The 22,764-nt window shown below is 56.3% G+C and overlaps 1 protein-coding gene across 1 annotated transcript in view; it reads left to right on the forward strand.

Annotated features, from left to right (window-relative positions):
• ATP2C2 (ATPase secretory pathway Ca2+ transporting 2) overlaps positions 1-22,490 on the forward strand; it is a 58,792-nt gene extending 36,302 nt beyond the window's left edge. The window contains exons 8-27 of the mRNA XM_040634367.1: positions 645-794; positions 873-941; positions 1,282-1,357; positions 4,872-4,938; positions 8,559-8,683; positions 8,815-8,912; positions 9,764-9,865; positions 10,724-10,813; positions 11,462-11,563; positions 13,506-13,662; positions 14,817-14,987; positions 15,739-15,836; positions 15,930-15,980; positions 16,852-17,018; positions 17,624-17,692; positions 17,781-17,897; positions 19,249-19,396; positions 20,659-20,757; positions 20,915-21,056; positions 22,372-22,490. Of these exons, the coding sequence (XP_040490301.1) occupies positions 645-794; positions 873-941; positions 1,282-1,357; positions 4,872-4,938; positions 8,559-8,683; positions 8,815-8,912; positions 9,764-9,865; positions 10,724-10,813; positions 11,462-11,563; positions 13,506-13,662; positions 14,817-14,987; positions 15,739-15,836; positions 15,930-15,980; positions 16,852-17,018; positions 17,624-17,692; positions 17,781-17,897; positions 19,249-19,396; positions 20,659-20,757; positions 20,915-21,056; positions 22,372-22,490 (2,217 nt within the window). The remainder of the gene's footprint in view (positions 1-644; positions 795-872; positions 942-1,281; positions 1,358-4,871; positions 4,939-8,558; positions 8,684-8,814; positions 8,913-9,763; positions 9,866-10,723; positions 10,814-11,461; positions 11,564-13,505; positions 13,663-14,816; positions 14,988-15,738; positions 15,837-15,929; positions 15,981-16,851; positions 17,019-17,623; positions 17,693-17,780; positions 17,898-19,248; positions 19,397-20,658; positions 20,758-20,914; positions 21,057-22,371) is intronic.
• Positions 22,491-22,764: the final 274 nt, after the last annotated feature.

The following is a 22,764-nucleotide window of genomic DNA, read 5'->3' on the forward strand; positions in this document are numbered from 1 at the left end:
TTCAGGAAAGGCAAGCACACCTGTGCTTGGAGTCGCTGGGGACCAGCAGCTCCAGCTGTCTCCCAAGGCATCTCCCGGGCCACCCGTCTGTTCGACATGGTCAATGCCAGACCAGTCATTTTGATCTGTTGGCAAGATGAAAGTGACTTCTCAGAGCCTAAAGATCACGTTCAAATTTAAGCATGCAGGCTTTCTTCAATGCGCCTAAGGAAACTATCTGAAGTTCCTGAATTCCGTATCAAACTCAGGGGCTTCTCGTTTGTGATTTTAGAAGTGACCCTTAATATCAGGGATGGTCCCCAGGAATCTAATTTTTTTTCCCTGCCAATACAGTCTTAGGAGTTGGTTCAGGAAAGACTTCATTTGAGTATCCTGCCAGGTCAGTACAGGTAATCCAGGCAAAAAATCCTTTACAACCCGACTCCAGGTCCTAGCAGAGGGACGTCTTCTGCTTGGAGCTGCATGCCCGCCGTGTAGATGCCCAATGCTCAGGACTCATTCTTGGCAGTCAGGGGCACGATCTCTTATGCACAGGACACTCTTCCCAGCTGAGAAGTTTTACAGGGGAACAATGATCCGTTCTGTGCTTTTAAAATCCATTCTCAGGCTGAAGGGGCAGAGTCCATTGTCTTTTCCCCTTCTAGGTCACAGACCTCCTGGTAGACGAGTCCAGCTTCACAGGAGAAGCCGAGCCGTGCAGTAAGACGGACGGCCCGCTGACGGGCGGAGGGGACCTCACTTCTCTGAGCAACATCGTCTTCATGGGGACGCTGGTGCAGTACGGGAAGGGGCAGGTAAGCCCCGGGGACCTTGGCCGCCCTCACCAGCGGGCTTCCAGCCTCAGACCTCACGCTCCTCTCTCCCGAACGCAGGGAGTCGTGATTGGAACAGGGGAAAGGTCCCAGTTCGGAGAAGTGTTCAAGATGATGCAGGCTGAAGAGGTAAGGGCCAGTGGGGGCTTTGGTTTTCTTGTAGGCTGGGGTTTGAGATCGCTCTCGGCTACTGATACCAGCCCTGCCCCCTCCTTAGGAACGAGGATGATGTGGTTAATACGAGTGCACACTTTTCACGCTTTTAAAAATTTATCGAACAGCATCTACTAGGAGTTTGTTGCCAAGATATAACTTATAGCCAGTAACATGCACAGACCTTAGTGTAGAGGTCAGTGAGTTTTTATATACGTGCCCCCCTGTAGAATCATCACTCTACTCAAGATACAAAAAAGCCAGGCAGAAGCTACTGGGGTCTCCTCTCACAAACCCGTTGTTCTCGTCCTTTCAGACGCCTAAAACCCCACTACAGAAAAGCATGGACAAGCTGGGGAAGCAGTTGACGCTTTTCTCGTTTGGCGTCATTGGTGAGTGGAGCGTCCGCGCTGGATCCGGGGGACGGAGGGGAGCTGTCCTGAGCAGCCATGGCTGTTTCTCAAATATCTTGCTGCTCCCTTGGGTGAGGACCGAGGGATGGGACTGGAGACTCTAATGGCACCAAGAGGTTTCTGTGTTAGCCCAGGCTAACTGTGACACGCAGCCTGACATTGTAATGGCTTCCCACGGTCAGGGTGTGTTTCTTGCTCACACCACAGTCCGTGGGCACGTTCCTGATTGAGTGGCTTTCCTGGGTAGGTCCCCTCCAAACACCAGCTCAGGGTCTCGGGCCCCTACCGTATGATTGCTCTCTCAGCCTCCAGGTCCTCAGAGACAGGCCGTTCTCCTCACTTGTTCATCCAGCAAGTGGGCAATGCAGGAACGCAGAGGCTTGTGTGGGAAATGTTTAAGGCACGGGCCCGCAAGTGAGGTCATCACCTTGGCCCATTCTTGATTGGCCAGAATGGAGTCACATGGCCTACCTAACCGCAAAGGAGACTGGGAGGTGTGGTTCAGCGGTGCACCCAGCCATATTTCTGCGCCACCGAGCAGGCTGTGCCTGGGCTTATGCCTCTAGGCCGTCGGCAACACACCGAACAGCGTCAACATGACGCTGCGGACCCAAATGTAGGTCTTAAGCCTGCGTATCCCCATGGGGCCGCCCTGGCCCCTTCACCGGCTCCTTCCTGCCATCTCCAGCTCTGGCTTTGATTCTCTGTTCTTCACGCCCAGCTTTAAGGATCCATGGGCTCCTGGCCCATGGCACATTCTCGATCAACACTTGCTGAGTCAACGAGTTAATAAGGGAACCAGCCAACAAACCACTGCCCATAGCACAGGCAGTGATGAGAGGTGGGACCAGTGATTCTCCCTAAAACCGTGGAGCCAGAGACAGTTCGTGAAAGAGCTCTCCCTCCTAGAAACACTTGTTGTCCTTGGGCCACGCAGACGCATGAATTCATTTACCGAGTGTCTTATGACACGCTGCTCACTGGGATCAGGTCAGGGGCTACCAAGATGGGTCAAACACAGCTTCTCCCCTCTGAAGGACCCCAGGCCAGTAAGAGACAGACACATGAACAGACATGAAATGTGAAGGTAGCAGTTAATCTTGAGGGGGAGAGTTGGGAAAGCTCCAAGGGGAAGGTGACATTAAACTGGGTCTTGCGGGATAAGTAGGAGTTTGCCAAGTGAAAAAAGAGGGAATCCAGAATTCCAGGCAGAGCAAAGGGTATATTCGAAGGCATGGAGGGGACCTGCACTCCTTTGCAACTTCTAAAAGGTAGTGAATTTAGCAGAGAGGTTAAGGGGATGTGGTCTGGAGTCTGGGCTTTCAATTCTGTTGTGCTGGGAACAGACCTGTTCGCCCTTCACTGGGCATCCCTTCCCAAAATTCCAGCGTCTAGTCACCTTTCCAGATTTCACCTTTGGATTTAAGTGCTCAGAGTTGGCTAAATCGCTAGCCTTACTGTTTGGACGTAGCTCTATGCCTTCTTCCTTCCTTCCCACCCTATTTTGTCCTGAAGTCATAATGGAAGATGGGTTTTATCTTAACCTGCCAAGTCTGATCTCGATTAGTTGGGGTCTGAGCTGTGACAGCATTTTGAGGTCATGCTTCTGCTTGGTGGCAAGGAGGACTGTGACAGATTCCTGATGGCCGTCATGGGGACAGGTGGGGAAAGAGGCCAGTGCGTTGCCTTTCCTTGACCATGCTTGGGGTTGCATATTGACTGGGCCTCTCTGGGAGAGTGGAATGCCCACACAGTCCTTTCTGCCTGGAGGTCGCTTGTGCTCTCTAGTGCGGCGACTGCAAACTATGACTCCTGGACCAAATTGAGTCTGCCACATGTTTTTTGTATGGCCCACAAGCAAAGAATATTCTTTTTTTCTTTTTTTTTAAGATTTTATTTATTTGAGAGAGAGCACGAGCAGAGGGAAGGGCAGAGGGAGGGAGAAGCAGACTCCCCGCTGAGCAGGGAGCCCGACGTGGGGCTCAGTCCTAGGATCCTGGGATCATGACCTGAGCCGAAGGCAGACTCTTCACTGACTGAGCCCCCCAGGCACCCTTAATAAATATTTGAGAGCTGCTCCAGCAGAGTGGGCATTTTGGAACTGGGTTGTGTCCATCCCCGCAGGGCCCACGGGGGAGATGCGGGGAAGCTGTGGTGGGCTGGGCAGTGCTTAAGAACCAGCTTTCCCGGGAGAGAAACGTCTGCCAGGCTCTGTGGTGTAAATACCCTCCACGTGGCCACTTTCAAACCACCCACGTATTGAAGTCACTGAGTGTGGGTTTGGGAAGTGATGGGCACTGCTACCCCTGGGGGGCCCGTGGGCACGCTCCAGCTTCTGGCAGGGGCCCCCACGGTGGGGTCGGAGCCCAGGGCCTGGGGCTGCAGGCTCAGCACCCCACCCCCTATTTCTAATAGAGTTGCCCCTCCAGTCTCTGCATCTGGATTCATTTGGGTTCCAGCTGAGGTTTCATTTGCCTACTGCCACTGATTACTGTATGAAAAAACCCTAACAAATCAGATCTTGTGACACCCCCCCCAACACACACACACACCCCCTACACACATGCACACACCACTACTACCCAGCACAGAACCTGCCCTGGCTCCCCGTCCCCTGCGACAGAAAGCTGCTGTTCCTTGGCAAGTCCTCCGAGGCCCACCGGGCGACTCTGCTCACCTTCCTGCCTCTTCTGACGCCAAAGGCAACAGCAGCGAGCCTCCAGGCGTTTGCCGTGGGCAGGAGCTGTGCCGAGCACTTCGAGCAGACTGTTGCATCTTATGTCCTGAAACAAGTCCTCGAGGAAGTCATGGTCCTTATCCCCACCTTACAGATACGGGCACTGGGACCCCAGAGCTTTTCCCCATTGCCAGAACATCGTGTGCATTTTCACGGGTCCCAGCGTGACTCGTGCTCCTTCTCTGACCCGAGGGTCCCTCTCTGGCAGGGTCCGCGTGTCCTGGGCCTGGCACCGTGCCTGCTGTTAGGAAACACTGGGTGAACGATGAGGGAGGGAAGGGAAAAAGGGAATGTGTTTAATGGTGGACGCGGCAATCAGTCCTGTAAGAAACGGGCCCATCCGCACATCGCGGGAGCTGCTGGCATCTGCCACATCCCGGACCTCGGGGGGCGTCCCTGCACATGGGGCACCTGGGGAGAGTGTGGGAATTATCTGTAAATATTTGTAAACAGCCGGAGATTAACTAACTGGCTGATCGCTTCCTTCTTGAACTGGCTTGGTCCTTGCCTGAGGAAGTGAAACCATCCCTTTTTGCAGGTGCGGAAGGTCTTAAGAAGAAACAGGAGAATAGTTACAATACTTGGGGTTCTTACTCGTCGCCTTACGCATCTATTCCTGAAAGTCTTTTAAGGGAATGCGTTTGAAACACATTTGCATGTCTGAGGACGTACGTGTGTGTGCGTGTGTGCGTGTGTGTGTGTGTGTGTGTGTGTACACACGTGCGTGCACACGCACACTTCTGGTCTCTTTCCCAGGCTTGATCATGCTCACTGGCTGGCTGCAAGGGAAGCAGCTTCTCAGCATGTTCACGATCGGGGTCAGGTAAGGGCACGGCGCCGACCTCCCCTCACCAGGGTGGCAGGGAAGGTGGGCCGATGGGGGAGCAGGACCCTGGCCCTGGGCGAGAATGCAGCGGGTTTGTTTGAAGCCTGTCTCTTCCACTCCCTGGTCCTGTGGCTCTGACAAATGTATTGGCCTAAACCGAGTGGAGGCCAGCCTACTCCGCGTGGCGGTGCCCTCGCAGCCTCTGGGGCAGGACAGGAATTCTCCTGCGTGCTGCCACCCCTCACCGGCCCCCGGCCACTGGCCTTGTCCCTGCAGATACTAGTGGAGCGCCCGTTCACTGTTTGTCTGCGTCACCCAGGGTGACGGAGCCAGATCAGAGTTTGCGGGCTGGCGGGGAAAGTAAGTGTGAACAAGTCAAGTGAACGTTGATGAGATAATCGCAACTTACAATGAAGGCTACAAAGGGAACAACTGCAGAGAGAGTAAAGGGAGGTGGGAAAAGACCTGTCCTGGGAAGGTAGCCGGGGAAGGTGCTCTGAGGGGTGGGAGCGGAGACGAGGAGGAGCCTGCTGGAGAAGGCGGGAAGGGGTTCAGTGGGGAGGTGGGACTGAGCTGTGGGCATCTGGGGACCCCAGGAGGGACTGGCTGGGCTCCGTGAGCAGAACCACACAGTGGAGTCAGGGGACATATCGCTAGCCACTTATGGGCCCCTTTCCTCCTGATTTTAAATAATGTCATCAGAGTCCTCCACATGGCATGCTGGGCTGTCGCTACTATTCTTTCGGAAACGTGTTGGCCATTCTTGACATAGGCACAGGAGGTGACAGGGCTGTGAGCCCCAGCTGGCTGCAGCCCAGAGGGGGCTCCGGGGGCGTGGGCAGCTGGCTGTGGAATGTGGGGTTTGAGGCCAGGATGGGCATCCTGGAAGAGTGGGTCATTGTAGAGTAAGGGTCTCCGACATGAGCCCGAGGACGGAAGGTCCTGGGGAAAGCTTGCTCAGCACCCATCACCGGTGCCCTGACTCGGTGGCTCTTGGGGGCGCCTGAGACTCTGCATTCCTGACAAGCTCCCTGGGGTGCTAATGCTGCTTTAAGTGGGGGCCCCGCTGGGGCTCCTGCAAGAGGCAGGGCCAGGGAAGAAGGCTGAGCCCCCGGCAGGAGTGCTCAGGTGACGAAGCCATCAGACGCAGGGGTGGTGGTGGAGGGGCAGAGGAGCCCGGGCCCCGGCAGCGCGCTCAGGGGCTGTGACGCCTGAGAACCTCCCCGAAATAATGGCACATTCCATTCCCATCTTATAAACCACAGAAAGTTCCATGAGCCAAGACGACTATTCAGTATTCCCAAGGAAATGACAGAAAAGGCCCCATGTCCATCCCTGTTGGTTCCTCCCGGTCCCCGGTCTCCACGTCCCTTCCCTCTCACTTCTCCCACTAGTCCGTGGTACGCTTGCCAGAGAAAATTTACTCTGTCCGTTTCACTTGTGACTTTGAAAAGATGATTTTAAGCGGAGTCACCTGCTCGAAATCACTGAATCAGAAGGTAGATATAGCAGGACAGCTAGTAAGGGAGAGTCTCCAAAAGAAGTAACAGGAGAATTGTTCTTTTAAACACTTCATCCTAATGCCCTCTGCCTCAAGGAACATTCATGATCCAAAATATACTCGCTTTTCCTGGTCTACGCTAATCTTTATTAGTTTGTGGGTTAATTTTTTATTATTATGCAAGCATCCAAGTACATGCAGACACGCCCTTCCCACACCCTATGGGGAAAGTCCTCGCCCTAGCCCTCCGCAAATGTTTGCTCAGCTCGTCTTGTCAGACGGTGCCATAAAACCAAGGAAGCCTTCTTGCTGTCACCATGGAAACCAGGCACAGTCACCTGACCAAATTCAGTAATCTTGGTTCATGTAACTTGCCTCTGAATGCTCCATTGTTTCCGGAGAAGAGGCCAGCATTCACGGACCATGTTTCTTTGATTCTGAGACACACTTTCTTTTTTCACACTTTAACTTCTTTGAGGTCAGACTGCACCATACGGTTAATTGGCAGTATTTTTTCTTTCTGGCGGTACAGATAACGCGCCCTTCACCGTCAGCCATGTCTTGGCTTTGATGAACTAGGATAGGCGTGTGTGACGCAGCCGGGCTTCCTGATGATGGAGGCCCGTCGGAGGCTCGCTGTGCGCTGGGCCGGTGCCGTATGTGTGCAGGCGACCCTCGTTGTATTGTGCTTTGCAGATCCTGCGTTTTTCACAACGTCAAGGTCTGTAGCACCCCTGTGTCGAGCGAGTCCATTGGGGCCATTTTTTCCCAATAGTTTTAGGTCATTTCACATCTCCGGTCATATTTTGGTAATTCTCGCAAGATCTGAAACTTTTTCATTGTTATTTTTCGTGGTGCTCTGTGATCAGTGACACGGTGTGCTAAAAGCTCAGATGATTGTCAGCATTTTTTAGTAATGAAGTATTTTTAAATTAAATGATATACTTTGGGTTTTTAGACATGATGCTCTTGTGCCCTTAATAGATGACGGTGCAGCGTAAACATAACGTTTATGTGCGCTGGGGACCAAAAGGTTCATTTGACCCGCTTTATTGGGACGGTGGCTTTATTGCGGTGGTCTGGAGCTAAGCCCGCAGTACCTCTGAGGTGTGCCTGTATTCACTCATTCCTATCTGTTTGTCCAGCAAATATTTGCTGAATGCCTACGGGCTTTGCTGGATGTCCTGGTGCAGAGGGTGAGCTGTGGGGGGGGCGTGGCTGGCGGTGCTCACCCACTGCAGAGAGGCACCCTCTCCAGTCTGGCCCCAAAACTCTTCAGCATCCCCCACTGGCTGGAGGTCAGAGGGAAGCCCCACACCAGCCCATTACCTCATCCATGCCTGCTCAGGGGTGTGGAATAGGGAATCCGTCCGCCATGATGTTATGGAGCCAAATTTGAGGCAGAAAGAGCCCCTCCTTACCATCCCATCCCATGTTGGCACACTGCCCACAAGAGGGGATCCACACACTTTATCCCAATTCAGATTCCTGAGAGAGAAGCTCATTGGGTCAGCTGGGGTCACATGTTCTCTTCTGATCCAATCAGCTGTGGCTGTGGGAGGGTGGGGTCACATGGTACAGAAAGTTGGAGGGATAATGATGAAATGAACAGACACCCAAACAGCTCTGCTGCAATAGTCAAAGGCACAGCTTTGCCACTCTACCTTTTTCAACCTTAATTTCCTTGTCTGGCTTCCTTACCTTCCTTACTCAGGGAGGACCCTCGGAACCAAAAAATTCCATTTTCTACTTACTGCCTAATTCTAGAAATTCCTTTCATAGAAACCAAAGACCTTTCTCTTTAATAAATAACAGTAATTTAAGTGCGAAAGTGTTTAAAGAGGCAAAGCAACGGAGAGACTAATTTATGCTAAAGTGTGGATGTCTGATAGGGGAGGTCCATTCCCAAGAGCAGGGTTTTGCAGCAAGAGAACTCAGAGCCATGGATGCTGAAGGAGACAGGTGCATCATGGGATTGGGAACAAGAGACTAGACCAGGGACGTTGGGGACACCAGAGACATGCCTCACTGGGTCAAAGTGTTGACGACCCAGTTGGGATTCATGTCATCCTTCAGTGCATATGTTAAAGGTGACCTGTCTGGCCTTTTGATCCAGCCTGGCTGTGGCTGCCATTCCCGAGGGTCTGCCCATTGTCGTCACGGTGACGCTGGTCCTGGGAGTGCTGCGGATGGCCAAGAAGCGCGTCATCGTGAAGAAGTTACCAATCGTGGAGACCTTAGGTAAAGGACTCTGGGGTTGGAGTCTTGTAAATGGGACTGAAGGGGTGGTGGTTCGGCTGTGGTGTTTCATTAGCCTGAGAATGAATGGTGATGGTTTCTCTTCCCTCTGCACTGGGGTTGTCTCCTGGCAGGCTGCTGCAATGTCATCTGTTCGGATAAGACAGGGACTCTGACTGCCAATGAGATGACCGTCACCCAGCTGGTGACGTCTGATGGGCTCCATGCTGAGGTGAGCCCCACACTGCAGTACACGGTGCCAGACAGCCCTTTTCCTTCCTAAAAGTACACAGAATCTTCTAGAAAGCAATAAGGAAGAAAGAAAAATGGTTATCGTACAGTTTGCAGCAAGGAGCATGACCGAGTTAAGGGAGCCAACCTTATTTCTTTGCGGTTATCTTTTAATGATAAGCTCATTACATACTACAGAACCGAAACAATAGTCGCCGGTAACCGCCTGGGATGAACTAACCATGACGGTCCCTTTGGTCTTTCAGTCTCTCCCCTGTGCCTCTGGCATAGCTGTAAGCTCCCTGAACATGCCATTTTCTATCCTTCGAGGTTTTTCACAAAACTTCCAGACGAAGGGGTCAACAGTGACATCCCACGGGCCAGCGCCTGTTTTGTAAATAGAATTTTGCTGGAAGGTGCCACCCCCTGTGGTTTACGTGTTGTCTGGCAATGGCTCCCTTCATGCCCCAGGCACACAGCTCTGTGGTCGTGGCAGATCGCGTGGGCTGCCAAGGCTTATATTATCTGCTATCTGGCTCCCTAAGGGAAGGTTTGCCTCCCTCCGTTCTAGAACATAAGCTCTCTTCTGTGCTATCACTTCGTTTTCTTAACCATAATTTTCCCTGGCTGCTGAATGTCCCATTGAGGAAGGTTTCTGCAATGTCTAGCGCTTGGTGCTTAGTGAGGTTTTCTGATGAATGCACCACGTGCAGGGAACATCCTCATGCTTGAAGCCTTGTTCGTGGGCAGGATTCTGCCCCTGGGCTGGGTCCCCCAGAAAAGAGATGATGGGACAACGGGGGGAGTGTATTATTGACATGTGGTGACAACGTCTCTGGCTTCACCCTGCAGGTCAGCGGAGTGGGGTATAACGGCAAAGGGACTGTCTGTCTGTTACCCTCAAAGGAAGTGATAAAGGAGTTCAGCAACGTCTCGGTGGGGAAATTAGTAGAGGTGAGTGTCAAAGCCCCACTGTGGAAATACGCATTTAAGAGGAGCTGGTGGGATCCTCTCTGAAGAAAGGGCCAGCTGGTTCTCGGTGACACCTGGGGCATGCCCCAGGGGTCAGGTGTCCCAGTGGCCCCGAAACAGGTGGAAACATAGGAGGTGAGAAGAGCTGGAGCCTCTGTCCTCCTCCCTGCCCGCTGGAGAGGCTTTAAAGGGACGCCTGCCTAGAAAAAGTGCTCATCGAATGTGGGACAGTGCACCTGCTTTCGTTGTTGATCCGGCGAGATATTCGCCGTATTCGTGCCTCCCACACGCCGGAGCCCTCGAGGTCCGCATCCACACGTCGTCTAACGGGCTCACAGAGGAGACCAGAGTGCCCGGGATCGCCCCGTCAGTGAGGGAGGGAGCCGGGATTCACCCCCACACTCTTTGTGTGTGTTTGTTTCTGTCTTTTTTAGTTATCATTTGTAATTGAGACATTAAGTCCTATAGCATGGAGTTCACCCCTTTAAAGTGTATAGTTCAGTGGTTTTAGAACATTCGCCAAGTTGTGCAGCCCCCGCTGCACCTAATGTCAGGACACTTCATCACCCCAAGCGGAAACCCGTACCCATTAGCGGTCGCCCCATCACCCCAGCCTCCCCGCCCCCCATGATGCCACCTCACGAGGGCCTTGTGACAGCTGGCACTCAGCAGCCGGCAAGTATTTCCGGTGTTTCTTCGGAAGAGCGGGACTCCGCTGGATTTTGTTCCTCACCCCCACCCCAGCCCCCGCCCCTAAAATGGGTCAAGTCTTCAGCAGGACCCCAAGGGGTGCCAGCTTCAAACATTAACGACAGACATTCGGAAATGCCTCCCTTCCAGGCAGGCTGTGTGGCCAACAACGCCGTCATCCGAAAGAACGCTGTGATGGGACAGCCCACAGAAGGGGCGCTGATCGCCCTGGCCATGAAGGTAGGGACCCTGCGCCGGGAGTTCTTGCCCTGGGGGCTGACTGAGTGGCAGAATTCGAGCTCGTGTCTGAGCAGATGAGGAAGGGGGAAGCTTAGTAATACGGGAAAGAGTGGCCCCAAACGTCCTCAGGCCGTCACTGACATGCCATGTGGCTCTGGAACATTCTCCATGCCAGCCTTCCTAGCAATCCCATATGAATCCTCGGGTACCCTGTGGCTCAGACCCTATGGAGGTGCTGGGGAGACAGGAATGCCACCTTCCTGGCGGCCCCCGAGCCCCTTCCAGGAAAGACCCCTTCCTTTTCGTGCATTCGACTGATTGCAGCGCTCTGAGGTCAGACCGAGTCTGCGACTTGGCAGAAATGCCCCACCCTGTGCCCAGTGCCACGCGCAGAACGGCTACCCCCCGGGTACCGAAGGGGTGGGCGGTGGGGTGGCGAGGGGTTCTGTCCCTGAACAAAAGAATCGATACCTTTTTTTTCCCGGGCGGGACATTCATTTGAAAGCAAAAGGCCTTTCTCTGTGAGCTCAGTGCTTGGATTTCTCATCTGCCGGAAATGGTTTGAATAATGAATAATTTAAGTGGACTGAGCTGTGCACGGAGATTGGTTTAGGTGACTCACTGGGAGCCTGCATGTTACTATCCTAGATGGACTTACGTGATATCAAAGATGCGTACGTGAGAAAACAAGAGATTCCGTTCAGTCCGGAGCAGAAGTGGATGGCAGTAAAATGTAGCCGCAAGAATGAGGTGAGCCCCTCCGCCCCTCCTGCCCTCTCCCTACACCCCAAAGAGAGGAAAACGCAGGCATCAAGAGTTTAGAGCTCCTGGCTGCTTCTACGAAGTTTCAAATACATGAAAATACAGTTGATAGCAATGAGATGTTTGATTATCTTGGGTTCTTTCCTGAGATTTTTGTCCGAAACAGTAGTTCTCAAAGAGGGTTTCCTGGACTAGCGGCATCGCCTGGGAATTTGTTTAAAATGCAGATTCTCCGGCTGCACTCAGAACCTCAGAGTCAGAAATATCAGGAGTGCGGGGCGCCTGGTGGGTCAGTCGGTCAAGTGTCTGACTCTTGGTTGTGGCCCAGAGCGTGATCTCAGGGTCATGAGATCGAGTCCTGTGTCGGGCTCCATGCTGAGCACGGAGTCTGCTGGAGATTCTTTCCTCTCCCCTTCCGTCCCCCTCTGCTCCTCCCCCCAGCTTGCAATCTCTCTCTCTCTCTCAAATAAATAAAATCTTTTAAAAGAAAATCAGGAGTAGAGCCAGTAACCCGTGTGTGCTGGGAATTTTGATGCACGCTCCCACCGTTAACAGCGACCCCCTTGCTAACTTGGGGTCCTTCCTTCACATCCTGGCGCCGAGATCTTCAGGTGGGGACAGTCCTTCCCTCCTGAGGGGGGTCGGGGGGTGCAGCATCCCAGCACCCAGCACAGGTGGTGTGAACGGTGAGCTCACGCATCACACGTGTGCACATACACACGCATGTGTGTGCGCGCCTCCTTTGAGGGACCAGCGGAACACACACTGAACTCCTCATGGCTGTCCCTGGCTGGCGATGACAGCCGACTTCTTTTTCCCCTCTTCTTTTTTACCCTGCTGTAGCTTTTCAGATTCTCTACAATCAAAGGGTTTTTGTTTTTGTTTTAAGGTTTTTGTATTGCTTTCCACCTTTTTTCCTCCAGCCGTTTACTTCTCTCCCACTCTCCCTGGAACCTGTCACATCTTGCTGTGCTAAGATTCCTTCTCTGTTGTTCCGGGCGGTGGGTGCCTTGGCCAGCTCATTCCAGGCCTTTGCCACGAGTGGATGAGTGTATGAATCGTCTCTGCTTAAAAGGGGTTACACATTTTTAATATGTTTTTATACCTTCAAATCTTTTTTTTCTCCCCAAAGACAATGGTAATATATTCTCATTGAAATAAATTATAGAAATGTGACTTTAAAAATGGGAGCTCCTTATAATTCTGCCCCTCTTCTCTCCTGACCCCTCACCCCCCCCCCCAACAGTCTGGGATGGAATATTCCAGGTTCTAAATATGCACATAGCAACACATGGAGTGGTAGTTTTAAAACTAGGTCATGCTGTATAGTGTTTGTAATTTGCTTTTTTCCCCTTACAGTGGTGTCTTAGACATCTTTCCGTATCAGTTCACACAAGCTCATTCCCTGCCCGCCAGGAGCATTCAGGCTCTCTGCTAATTCCGGGGACAGAGTGTGCCCCACACGGGCATAGCACCTTCTGCACGGAGCTTACCGTCTACAGGAGACAGAGCTTAAATACGCAGGAAAACGGTTAGGGGCTTGTTTGGGTGCCCTGTTATGAGCCACGTGCAGGGGTGAACCAAACAGAAAGGTACCTGCCCGTGAAATAGACATCTAGCGCGGGATCCTGCACAAAAAGGCGACCAGTGCCTGGGGTATGACCGGTTCACGAAATGCACGGGATGCTCTCACTGACATGAGCAAGGGGACTTCACAGAGTCGGGTGCGGATCAAAGATCAGCCTCAATCCTTCTGTGGCCCTTGTGGTACTCTGTCATGAGGCTCTCCTGTAATTCACCCTGTCCCGTGTTGGTAAGCAATAGCGGTCCACTAGAAATAGCCCCGCCGCGAGCATCTCTGTGTGCACAGGGTGACGGTCACCAGAAGCCGAAGCCTCCACTGACAGTGGACTTTCTTCTCTTTTCCAAGGACCAGGAAGACATTTACTTCATGAAGGGGGCCTTTGAAGAAGTGATTAATTACTGCACCATGTACAACAACGGAGGCATCCCCCTGCCACTGACACCCCAACAGAGGTCCTTCTGCCAGCAGGAGGAGAAGAGGATGGGCTCGCTTGGCCTGCGTGGTCAGTACCTTTGGTCCCCAGCCCTGAGCTTTAAGTTCGAGCATAACACTGACTTTTCGAGTGCGTTAATGCAGGGTTCTTGGTAAGGGGATCGATCACAACGGCAGTCGGGCGGTGTGCAATGAAAGTAAAGCAAGCGTGGAATGAATGGGCAGATGAAAGACAGGCAGCCCCCCAGCCCAGCCACCACATGACACCCGTTAGTCCAGACGCAGCTCGTGTGTGTGAGAAAAGCTGGCGCCTCCCTCCTGACGTTTCTAAGACAGATGAATGAGGTGTACCAGAAACATGGATTTTCCTGACTGGTCTTCTTGCTCAGTGCTTATTGTCAGGAAAACCCAAAGCTCTTTGAAATCAAGGCAGGCATTTCATTCCTTGGCCATTTCTAATTCTCTGCACAAGGGACAGCGCCTTCCCTGACGAGCTGAACATGAAAGCTCACGTTTCCCAGAGCGCCATGTGTCAGCCTGTACAGGCAGAGAAAGTATTTAAAAACACTCTGGAACCCTTGTCTTCTCTCTGTGGGGAAAGTGAGACGCTTTGGGCTGGGTGCCAGTTGCCTTGGTTTTCCCCGTCGGGAAACAGATGTGGTAGATTGCTAGCGGCTTGCTGACAAGCGTGCAAGGTGACGGCGTCCCGATCCACGGAGCTGGAGCTAGCAGGGCGGGGAGAGTAGCGCTGGGGCAGGGAGGAAGGCACCTGCACCGCCGCTCGGGGCCACGGCCCCTCCAGTATCGGGAAGGTGACAAAGTAAGCTCAGTTCTCACGACACCCCCCCTGGGAGCACTGGTCCCCAGGAGTCAAGGCCAGGACAAGCCAGCAGACAGCGCCTGTCACCCGTAGTGCCCTCCTGCATGTTTTCTTCCCCGGCAGCTGCTCCCCTAAGAGGGCAGGTGGCCATAGCGGAGGCCGGAAGAGCCAGCTCGCAGACTTCCAGCTGGCCCCTCTGGTTGGGGTGCGGTGGGGATGTATGCCACCAGCGGACTGGAGTCTTACTTGCCACTGGTCAGGCTGTGTCTGCGTGCCTGTCCCGGGGCCGGCCGGCCGAGCTGCTGGCCCGCGCAGGCAGATGAGGACCGGGACGCGGAGGGGCCCTGCTGCCTGGGGACTCATGGCCCCCGGTGGGCCCCCTGTGGCTCTTGGTCTCTCCTCAGTGCTGGCCCTGGCTTCTGGGCCCGAGCTGGGGAGGCTGACTTTCCTGGGGCTCGTCGGGATCATCGACCCCCCGAGGACTGGCGTGAAGGAGGCGGTGCGGGTGCTCAGTCAGTCGGGCGTGTCGGTGAAGATGGTAACGGGCGATGGCCTGGAGACCGCCTCCGCCATAGGTAAGCGGGGGGCGGGCAGCCGGTGGGGCGCGGGGCCGGGGTGGGGCCGCCACCAGCCTCGGCAGGGCCGCGCACAGTGACCGTGAGCTCCCACGACCGGCGCTCCGCCTTCACACGGTTGGCCCTAAAATGTCGGCAGGTCCTCTGGAGGGGGCAGAGCCTTCGTGTCCGCCGCCAACCTCCCACGGCCCCGGGGGCTTTCACCCTGAGCTAATTCCCTTCCAGGGCAGCGTCATTCCCCGTGTTCACTTCCGGGCTGGCTTCTGCCAAGCCTTGTGCCCTTGGCAAGTCATTGAGCCACTTGGACCTCTCGGCTCTTCGCCCACAGAGGGCCAGCGGCCCTCCTGGTGTCACTGCACTTACTGCTGTAGGAGGGTGTCACACCTTGGTTTGCTCCTCGCTCTGTCGTAAGACACCGGCCCCGAGAGAAGATCAGAGACTCCAGAATCAGACAAAACCACATCTGGCTCCAGCATCATTCCTCACCAGCTCTGTGACCTCGGGGAAGTCCCTTCCCTCCCTTCCTCACCTTTAAAGCAGGGATAACAAGGCCTCTGTTGCCATTAAATTCCGTGGATGGCGTTGAGATCATGTGATGTGGCCGGTGCTCAGTGGATGGTGGCCATCGTGCTTTTCTTCTTGTCACTGTGTGTGGCCCAGGCAGGGGGTGGCGTCGGGCAGGTGGAGCGAGAGGCGGGCGCGTCTCGGGCCTGGGAGCCAGCGGGCAGTGAGGGTTCTCCGCACCCCGCAGGCAGGAGCATCGGCCTGTGCAACGGGAAGCTGAAAGCCATGTCCGGGGAGGAGGTGGACGGTATGGAGCAGGAAGAACTGGCTGACTGCGTCGGGAAGGTGGGGTCCTCCCAGGGGGTCTCGTGGGGGGGCGGGGGGGAGAGTTTCAGCTCCAAGCTCACGGAATCTGCTCTTCGGTGCCTCTGTATCCAGGTGTCTGTCTTCTTCAGGACCAGCCCAAAGCACAAGCTCAAAATCATAAAGGTACGCGGTGCGCCTCATTTGTCCGTTAGGGCCAGGACGATGGCGGGACTCTGCTCTGGGGGGTTGGTCCAGGGCCCAAGCTGGGAGCGTGGGCCATCCTCAGACTGGGGGGAGGAGAACGGGGTGACCTTTGCCCTGCACATCAAAACAGGAGCGGGAACTGGGTGGTGCAGAGGGAAGATAGGAAGCAGTTAGCCTCTGTTAGCCAAGGGCTCTTTGCCATCATTCTTGTTACTTCTCTCCAGGCCTCAGTTTCCCCATCTGTAAACGGGCGGTAGTATGCGTGACGTCAGGGGATTAGAGGAGGCCAGGCGGTGGAGCGCCTGCCGCACAGCACGTGCCCAGGAGAGAGTGGGTGTGGTTTTCTGCGCGTGCGGGGAGGAGGGCCCTGCTGCTCTGCTCGGCCTCCCACGTGTGCGCTTTGAAGATGTGCTCTACAGCTCTGGGCTGCTTTATCCTCTATGCTATTTGCGGGGGGCGGTTAGTTCTAGGGAGCAAATCTCCATGCACGTTGTTCCTAAGAGAAAACATTAACACTTACTGGGCACCGTGTGGTTTCAGGGGTAAGTTGTTGACTTGTATTTGCTAATGGAGATGGACAACACATATGAGCCTCACACCTGCGGTCCTGGTGTAGCTCTCACGGGGGGACAGCTGCCCCCACTTTGCAGATGGAGAAGCTGAGGCTGAGAGGTTCGGGCTTGCCCAGTTCCCACAGCTGGTGCAGGCGGGGGGCTGGGATTCAGACTCCAGCCAGCTGACTCCAGAGAGGGACCTCTGCTGTTGGCCATGTGGTGGGAGAGGCAGAGCATCCAGGGCGAAGGAAGGTTCTGGAGGGGCTGCAGCCTTCACTTGCCTCTTCTTTCCCAAGGCTTTGCAGGAATGGGGGGCGATCGTGGCCATGACAGGGGACGGGGTGAATGACGCGGTCGCTCTGAAGTCGGCGGACATCGGGATCGCCATGGGGCAGACGGGGACAGACGTTAGCAAAGAGGCTGCCAACATGATCCTGGTGGACGATGACTTCTCCGCCATCATGTAAGTTGCTCCATAGGTGGTGTTTTAATGGCAGAAATGCCTGGCGCTTTTCCTTGGGGGGGGTGGGGAAGCCATAAGATGCAGTTAATAAGTAATTCTGTAATTTCAGTTCTTTTGCAAAAAATTTTAGTAGAAAAAAGGGTGAGGCAGTTTTCTGCATTCGTGACTCTAGATCAGGTTTTTTAAAGGACTTCTGCAGAGTTTTCTAAAAATACCACAGATGATGATCTCAGCTTCCTCACTCCCCCTGCTGGCCGTGCCCCAGCGTCTAACTAGCAGGTTCGATCGGCTTCGCTGTGCCTCCGGTGGGTGAATCACCGAGGCGGGTGCTGCTGGAGTCCCGGGCTCAGGCGGGAGAGTCATCTTCAGGTTTGGGGCAGAAGGGGGATGGTGTCTTGCGGTCCAGTCCCCCGCACCTGAGGGTGCCGGTCAGGACATATCCTCCTCCACACGCGTGTCCTTGAGCCGCGAGGGGAAACAGGAGGGGGCGCCCCAGCACGAGGCCATCTCTGGTGACACCATCGCTTCCTTTAGCAGCTAACGGAGGTGCCCGCACCTTTCCAGCGGCCCCTCTTTGTGCATGAACACTTTCCCCTGTCTTGCAGGAACGCGGTGGAGGAAGGCAAGGGGATTTTTCATAACATCAAAAACTTTGTCCGGTTTCAGCTGAGCACGTAAGTCATGGCCAGCGGCTCCCAGCGCCGTTGGGCTGCGCGTGCGTCTGGCGGGCACCGCCGACCGTGCCGTGTGTGTGCCCCGCAGGAGCATCTCCGCCTTGAGCCTCATCACTCTGTCCACCGTGTGCAACCTGCCCAGCCCCCTCAACGCCATGCAGATCCTGTGGGTCAACATCATCATGGACGGGCCGCCGGCACAGAGGTGAGGCGCCGGGCTGGCTGGGGACTGCGCCACTTCCACCAGACTCCGCGGGCTGCCCCCCGCCGCAGCCTCGGGCCCCGGCACAGAGGGCGGGTGCAAACAGTCACTGTCCCCAGGAGTCCGAGAAAGCCTGAGAGTGGTGCGTGGGGAGGAAGACAGCCCGCGGCATGCCCCGGGCAGGGGAGGAAGCGCCCGCGTGGGCAGCCAGGGTCGGTGAGGGATGCTCTCCCTGGGCAGCTTTCATGGCTCAGTCCCTCTCTTCAGGTCACCACCTCCAAGAAGTCCTCCCTGATGACTCTAACAGCAGCCTCTTGGCGCTCATTCACCTTACCCTGCTTTATTTTTCCCCAGAGGAGAAAATACATGCACATGTCCCTGTTTATCTGATTATGCTCCATCTCCCCTTGGGCAAGGTTTGTGGTTCTGTTCCCTGTAGCAACCCCAGCTCCTAGCACGGTGCTTGACACACAGTAGCTGGTCAGTGAGTTACTTGCTGGATGGATGGGTGAGAAGGGAGTGTTAGGCTAGCTGAACGGTGCAGGAGAAAGAATGGCCTTTGGAGTCGGGGAGACAGACCCCCGTGAGCAGGGGAGGCGTCCCGGTGTGTTCGGGCACACAGCACATACTGTTCCATCTGATCGTTACGTATTTGGTACATAGTACGTGTTATTACTTCAGTATCACCAGTTACAGCTGCCAGGGGCCAGAGTCCTACTTTGCCCAGCGGGAGGGTACCTATTTAATATGCTGGGAGTGGGGCCAGGAGTGAAGTGGGCCCCCCCAGCCCGTTTCCTCAGTGCCCCCCATACTGCCTTCTGCTCATCTAGCCCCAGTCCTGCTGCTTCACAGTCTGCCGGAGGCCGGTGTCCCTCAGTCAATGGGGGGCTCTGTGGTGGGCAGGGCGTGGATCCCATTTCTCCAGCCCTCTGGGGGTCCCCTTGTGAGGGAAGTTACCTGAGCATGAGAGGGGACCCGGGGTGGTTCCAGGACGGTGGTGGGCCCGGCCCTGGGGGAGGTCTTCCTTCACTGTGCTCAGGGATGGGGGAGGGCATGGCTGCCCGTGAGGCTCAGGCTGGGGGGGGGGGTGCACCGTGGAAGGCGCTGGGCGGTTAGGGAGGGGGCAGGGGATGGGAGGGGAGGCTTCCAGCGCAGACAGAGAAGTCCCCGTAAGCCCCAGCTCGCGGGGAAAGCCTGGGGGTGCTTGTCCTCCCCTGGTGGTGCCCGCGGAGCTGACCTGAGCCTGGCAGGTCAGCACCCGCGTCAGAGGTGCTTGTCCCACCGCTGCCCGGCTGTCTGAAGTGACCCTTCCCAGGGGCTTACGTCAGGGTGCCCCATGTCGTGTTCCGAGCAGCTTGGGCGTAGAACCGGTGGACAGAGACACCCTCCAGCAGCCACCGCGGAACGTCAAGGACACCATCCTCGGTAGAGCCCTCATCCTGAAGATCCTCCTGTCGGCGGCCGTCATCATCAGCGGGACCCTGTTTATCTTCTGGAAAGAGGTGAGCCTGGTCCGCGCGCGCTCGCTCAGCCGGTATTCACTCAGCCGGGGGTGGGAGACTCGGGGCCGCGGGTGTGGAGGGTCAGGGTCCTGGTGCTCAAGCTCGGACGGGGAGACACGTGGACACGTACGGGGGGCCAGGAGCTGACGTGGCAGAGGGGGAATGGGGCGGAAGGACAGGAAGCCTCCTAGGTGTGGAAAAGAAATGAGATTTTATTCTAAAGGGGGCCTGACGCTGCTGGCTGTTGTCACCGGGGAACAGTCTGAAATCTACTGAAAGGAAGTTCTTATTCCCTGGAGGGGATTATTTGCAGAAACTTCTGGGTCCCCTTTTGGTGGCCCCTGTGTCCACATGCAGTGCTCAGGCTGGAGGACCAGGCAGGCGCCATGTGCAGCAAGGGGGGTGGGACACTGGGCCCCACAGCGTCTCAGTTTTTCTCTAGCCTCACCCCCAGAGGAGCAGCCTTGCTCTTTCCCAGATTCTCACGTGCCAGGGAAGGTGAGGATCCCTCCCTTCATCCAGCCTGTGTGCTCCACCTGGTGGGGAAGGGGACCCAGGCCCTCCTGGGCTCACACAGCGGCCCTCAGCGCAGGGTCTCCACCCCAGCCTCCGCCCCTCCGGGACCTTATACGAAATCCAGATTCTTGGACACCCCCCCCCAGGACTCCAGAGTCGGGCTCTAACTCCCGCCCCCCCAGGGGAGTCTGGGGAGAACCCTGGTCCGGCAGACAAGCCCAGGCAGGAAGGGTTCACCTCCAGCTCCCCAGGCAGGGGGAAGCTCAGGTGAGGATGTGAGTCCGTCTCCCCTGTGGCTCCAGGCCCAAGCCCAGCGCCGCAGCCGGGGAGGGGGTGGCCTCTGCCGGAGCCGCGGTGGGTCTCCGTCCCCTACCTTCCTGGAGGCAAGGATGTTCTGCTCAGTGGACGCGGCTGTAGCACCGTCACCTTCCAGGAGGCAATGTCACCTGCTGGAGGAAGGGACAGTCCCTTTAGCTGTGCAAGGTTTCTGCTCGGGTGTGGGGGGGGCAGCCGAAATTCCTGAGGAAGGGCTGCTGGCCTCTCCAGCTGCGGTTGGGGCGGAGGTGGTCATCAGCCACGTGTCCCCTGTTAGACCAGCTCCTCCGGACCGAGGGAAGGTTCTGGTCGGTTCCCAGTAAGGCTGCTGTCCGCGGGCGATTCAGGCCCCAGCTGGAGTTCCTGCTCCCTGCGGCTCTAGGTGCAGGGCGAGTTCTAGGTGCCCGCTCAGCCCGTGCCCATTGTTCCAGATCCCTGCGGACAAGGCCAGCACCCCACGCACCACGACCATGACCTTCACCTGCTTTGTGTTCTTCGACCTTTTCAACGCCTTGACCTGCCGCTCTCAGGTGAGCCCCGGGCTGCCTTCTCCGCCTCTCCCTGCGGGACCCCATCCTGTTCTCAGCGAGAAGGGCTGTGGCCAGGGCCCGAGGCCCTCGGTGCCTCTGGAAGCAGCGCTGAGCCGGGGACGTGCCGCAGCTGACACGTGTTCTTCTCCTCCTGCAGACAAAGTTGATATTTGAGATCGGTTTTCTCCGGAACCCCATGTTCCTGTACTCGGTGCTGGGGTCAATTCTGGGGCAGCTGGCTGTGATCTACGTCCCACCCCTGCAGAAGGTCTTCCAGACGGAGAACCTGGGCGCGCTCGGTGAGTGGGAGGGGATGTGAGGAGGGGCAGTGGGGGCCGGCACCTGCCCCCCCTTCTGCCTGCACACTATGGTGGGCACTGGGGGGGAGGGCGAGGTGTTGGGGCATGAGCACACGGGGAACCAGAGGAAGCCACACCTCCGTCAGGAGGGCCACCAAGGGCAGGAGGGGACACGGCCTCCTGGCCTCTTTGTCCCAAGGCCGGCGGCTCAGGGCACACACAGCACGTCCAGCAAGGCCCGGGGCTGCACCGTGGTGGGGAACAGTCTGGCCTCACTCTGCCCCCAGTGGCCGTGGACACCCACTTACCTCAGGACAGGGAGCAAGCCACCTAGTAGTTCTCGCTGAGAGAGACATGACAATGCCCACGGCTGTCCTGAACACAGAGCACACCTGCCCTGTGTAGAATCCGGGCCTCCTTTGCCTCAGGCTGAGATGACCGTCAGCGGAAGTGGGAAGAAGGGAAGGCCAGGGGGAGGAGGTCTCCTGAAGAGCACCAGGGACCCGGGCCCCTTGTGGGGTGGGAGCCCCCCAGGGTGAGCGTGGGGTGGGGAGGCCAGGGATGGGGCACATCCCCAGGTCAGGGCACAGGTCTGAGCCAGATGGGACTGTCCACTCTTTCCTCCCCCACATCTAGCGGCAGGGTCCACGTGGGTCCCCGCTGCATGCCCTACAGCCACAGACAAGAAGTAAAAACGTTAATGGCTGTTCCTCTCTACAGGGGATCCAGGCAGCTTTCCCAGATCTAAAGGCAATTCCCTGCCTATGGTTGGTTGGGCACCATGTTTGTACTGAAATGTTGGCAACAGGGTGCCAGGGAAGGTTCTGACAGTAAGATTCCAGTGGGTCAATCCCCAGAGCTTCCCCTGACCCCAGGGTATGAGTCAGGGTGGGCCGCCCCGGGCGCCCGATGCAGGGGTCGGGGCGTCTGCCCTCAGGACGGGTGGGAGGAGGGTGAGGGTCCTGTTCTAGCTGAGGTGGTTAACACCCCCCCGCCCCAGCCCGGAACCACGCGGAAAGAGCGGGCGGCCTGGTGGAGCTGACTCGGCAGCATTTAGGACGCTGGGTTGAGGAGATCTGCTCCCGGGAAGGGAAGGGTCTGGCCCTCAATCCCCGGGTCCTCCCCACTCACCTCTGGGGTCTCAGTGACTGAAGACAAACGGGGGGAAGGCAGCTCCGGGCCGAGGTTCCCGCACGCTGGCTGGCAGCCCCCCAGGGGCCCGGCCGGGCACAGCCCCCGTGCCGGGCGGAGTCCAGCGGGAGGCCAGTGGGGTTCAACCTGTGCTGACTCCTTTCTTCCTTTGACCTTCTTGCAGATTTGTTGCTTTTAACTGGATTGGCCTCCTCCGTGTTCATTTTCTCAGAGCTCCTCAAACTATGTGAAAGATTCTTTGCCAGAGCCAAGAAAGCCCAGACTCCCCCAGAAGACATCTAGTGGACCCCACCTGTGTAAAATCCGTAAATCTATATTTTTACGTGACCGTGGCCCTTCCCCCAGCCCCGCGGCAGAGGGGTGCTTTTAGGACACCGTGCGGCCGGCCCCTCACTGGGCTCTGCTGCTTGGAAAGCCCGGGCCTGCGTCCGTCCCCGTCTCTCCCCCGGGCTCTGCGACGGGCTGGGAGCAGACCGCGCTGAAACACCTCGCTATTTATTAAATCGCAGTGATTTGTATGAACCGTGGCTGCCTCCATAGTTGTGCCCCAGCCCAC

Source organism: Ursus maritimus, unplaced genomic scaffold (assembly GCF_017311325.1).
Source record: "Ursus maritimus isolate PB19 unplaced genomic scaffold, ASM1731132v1 scaffold_19, whole genome shotgun sequence".
Lineage (NCBI taxonomy): Eukaryota > Metazoa > Chordata > Mammalia > Carnivora > Ursidae > Ursus > Ursus maritimus.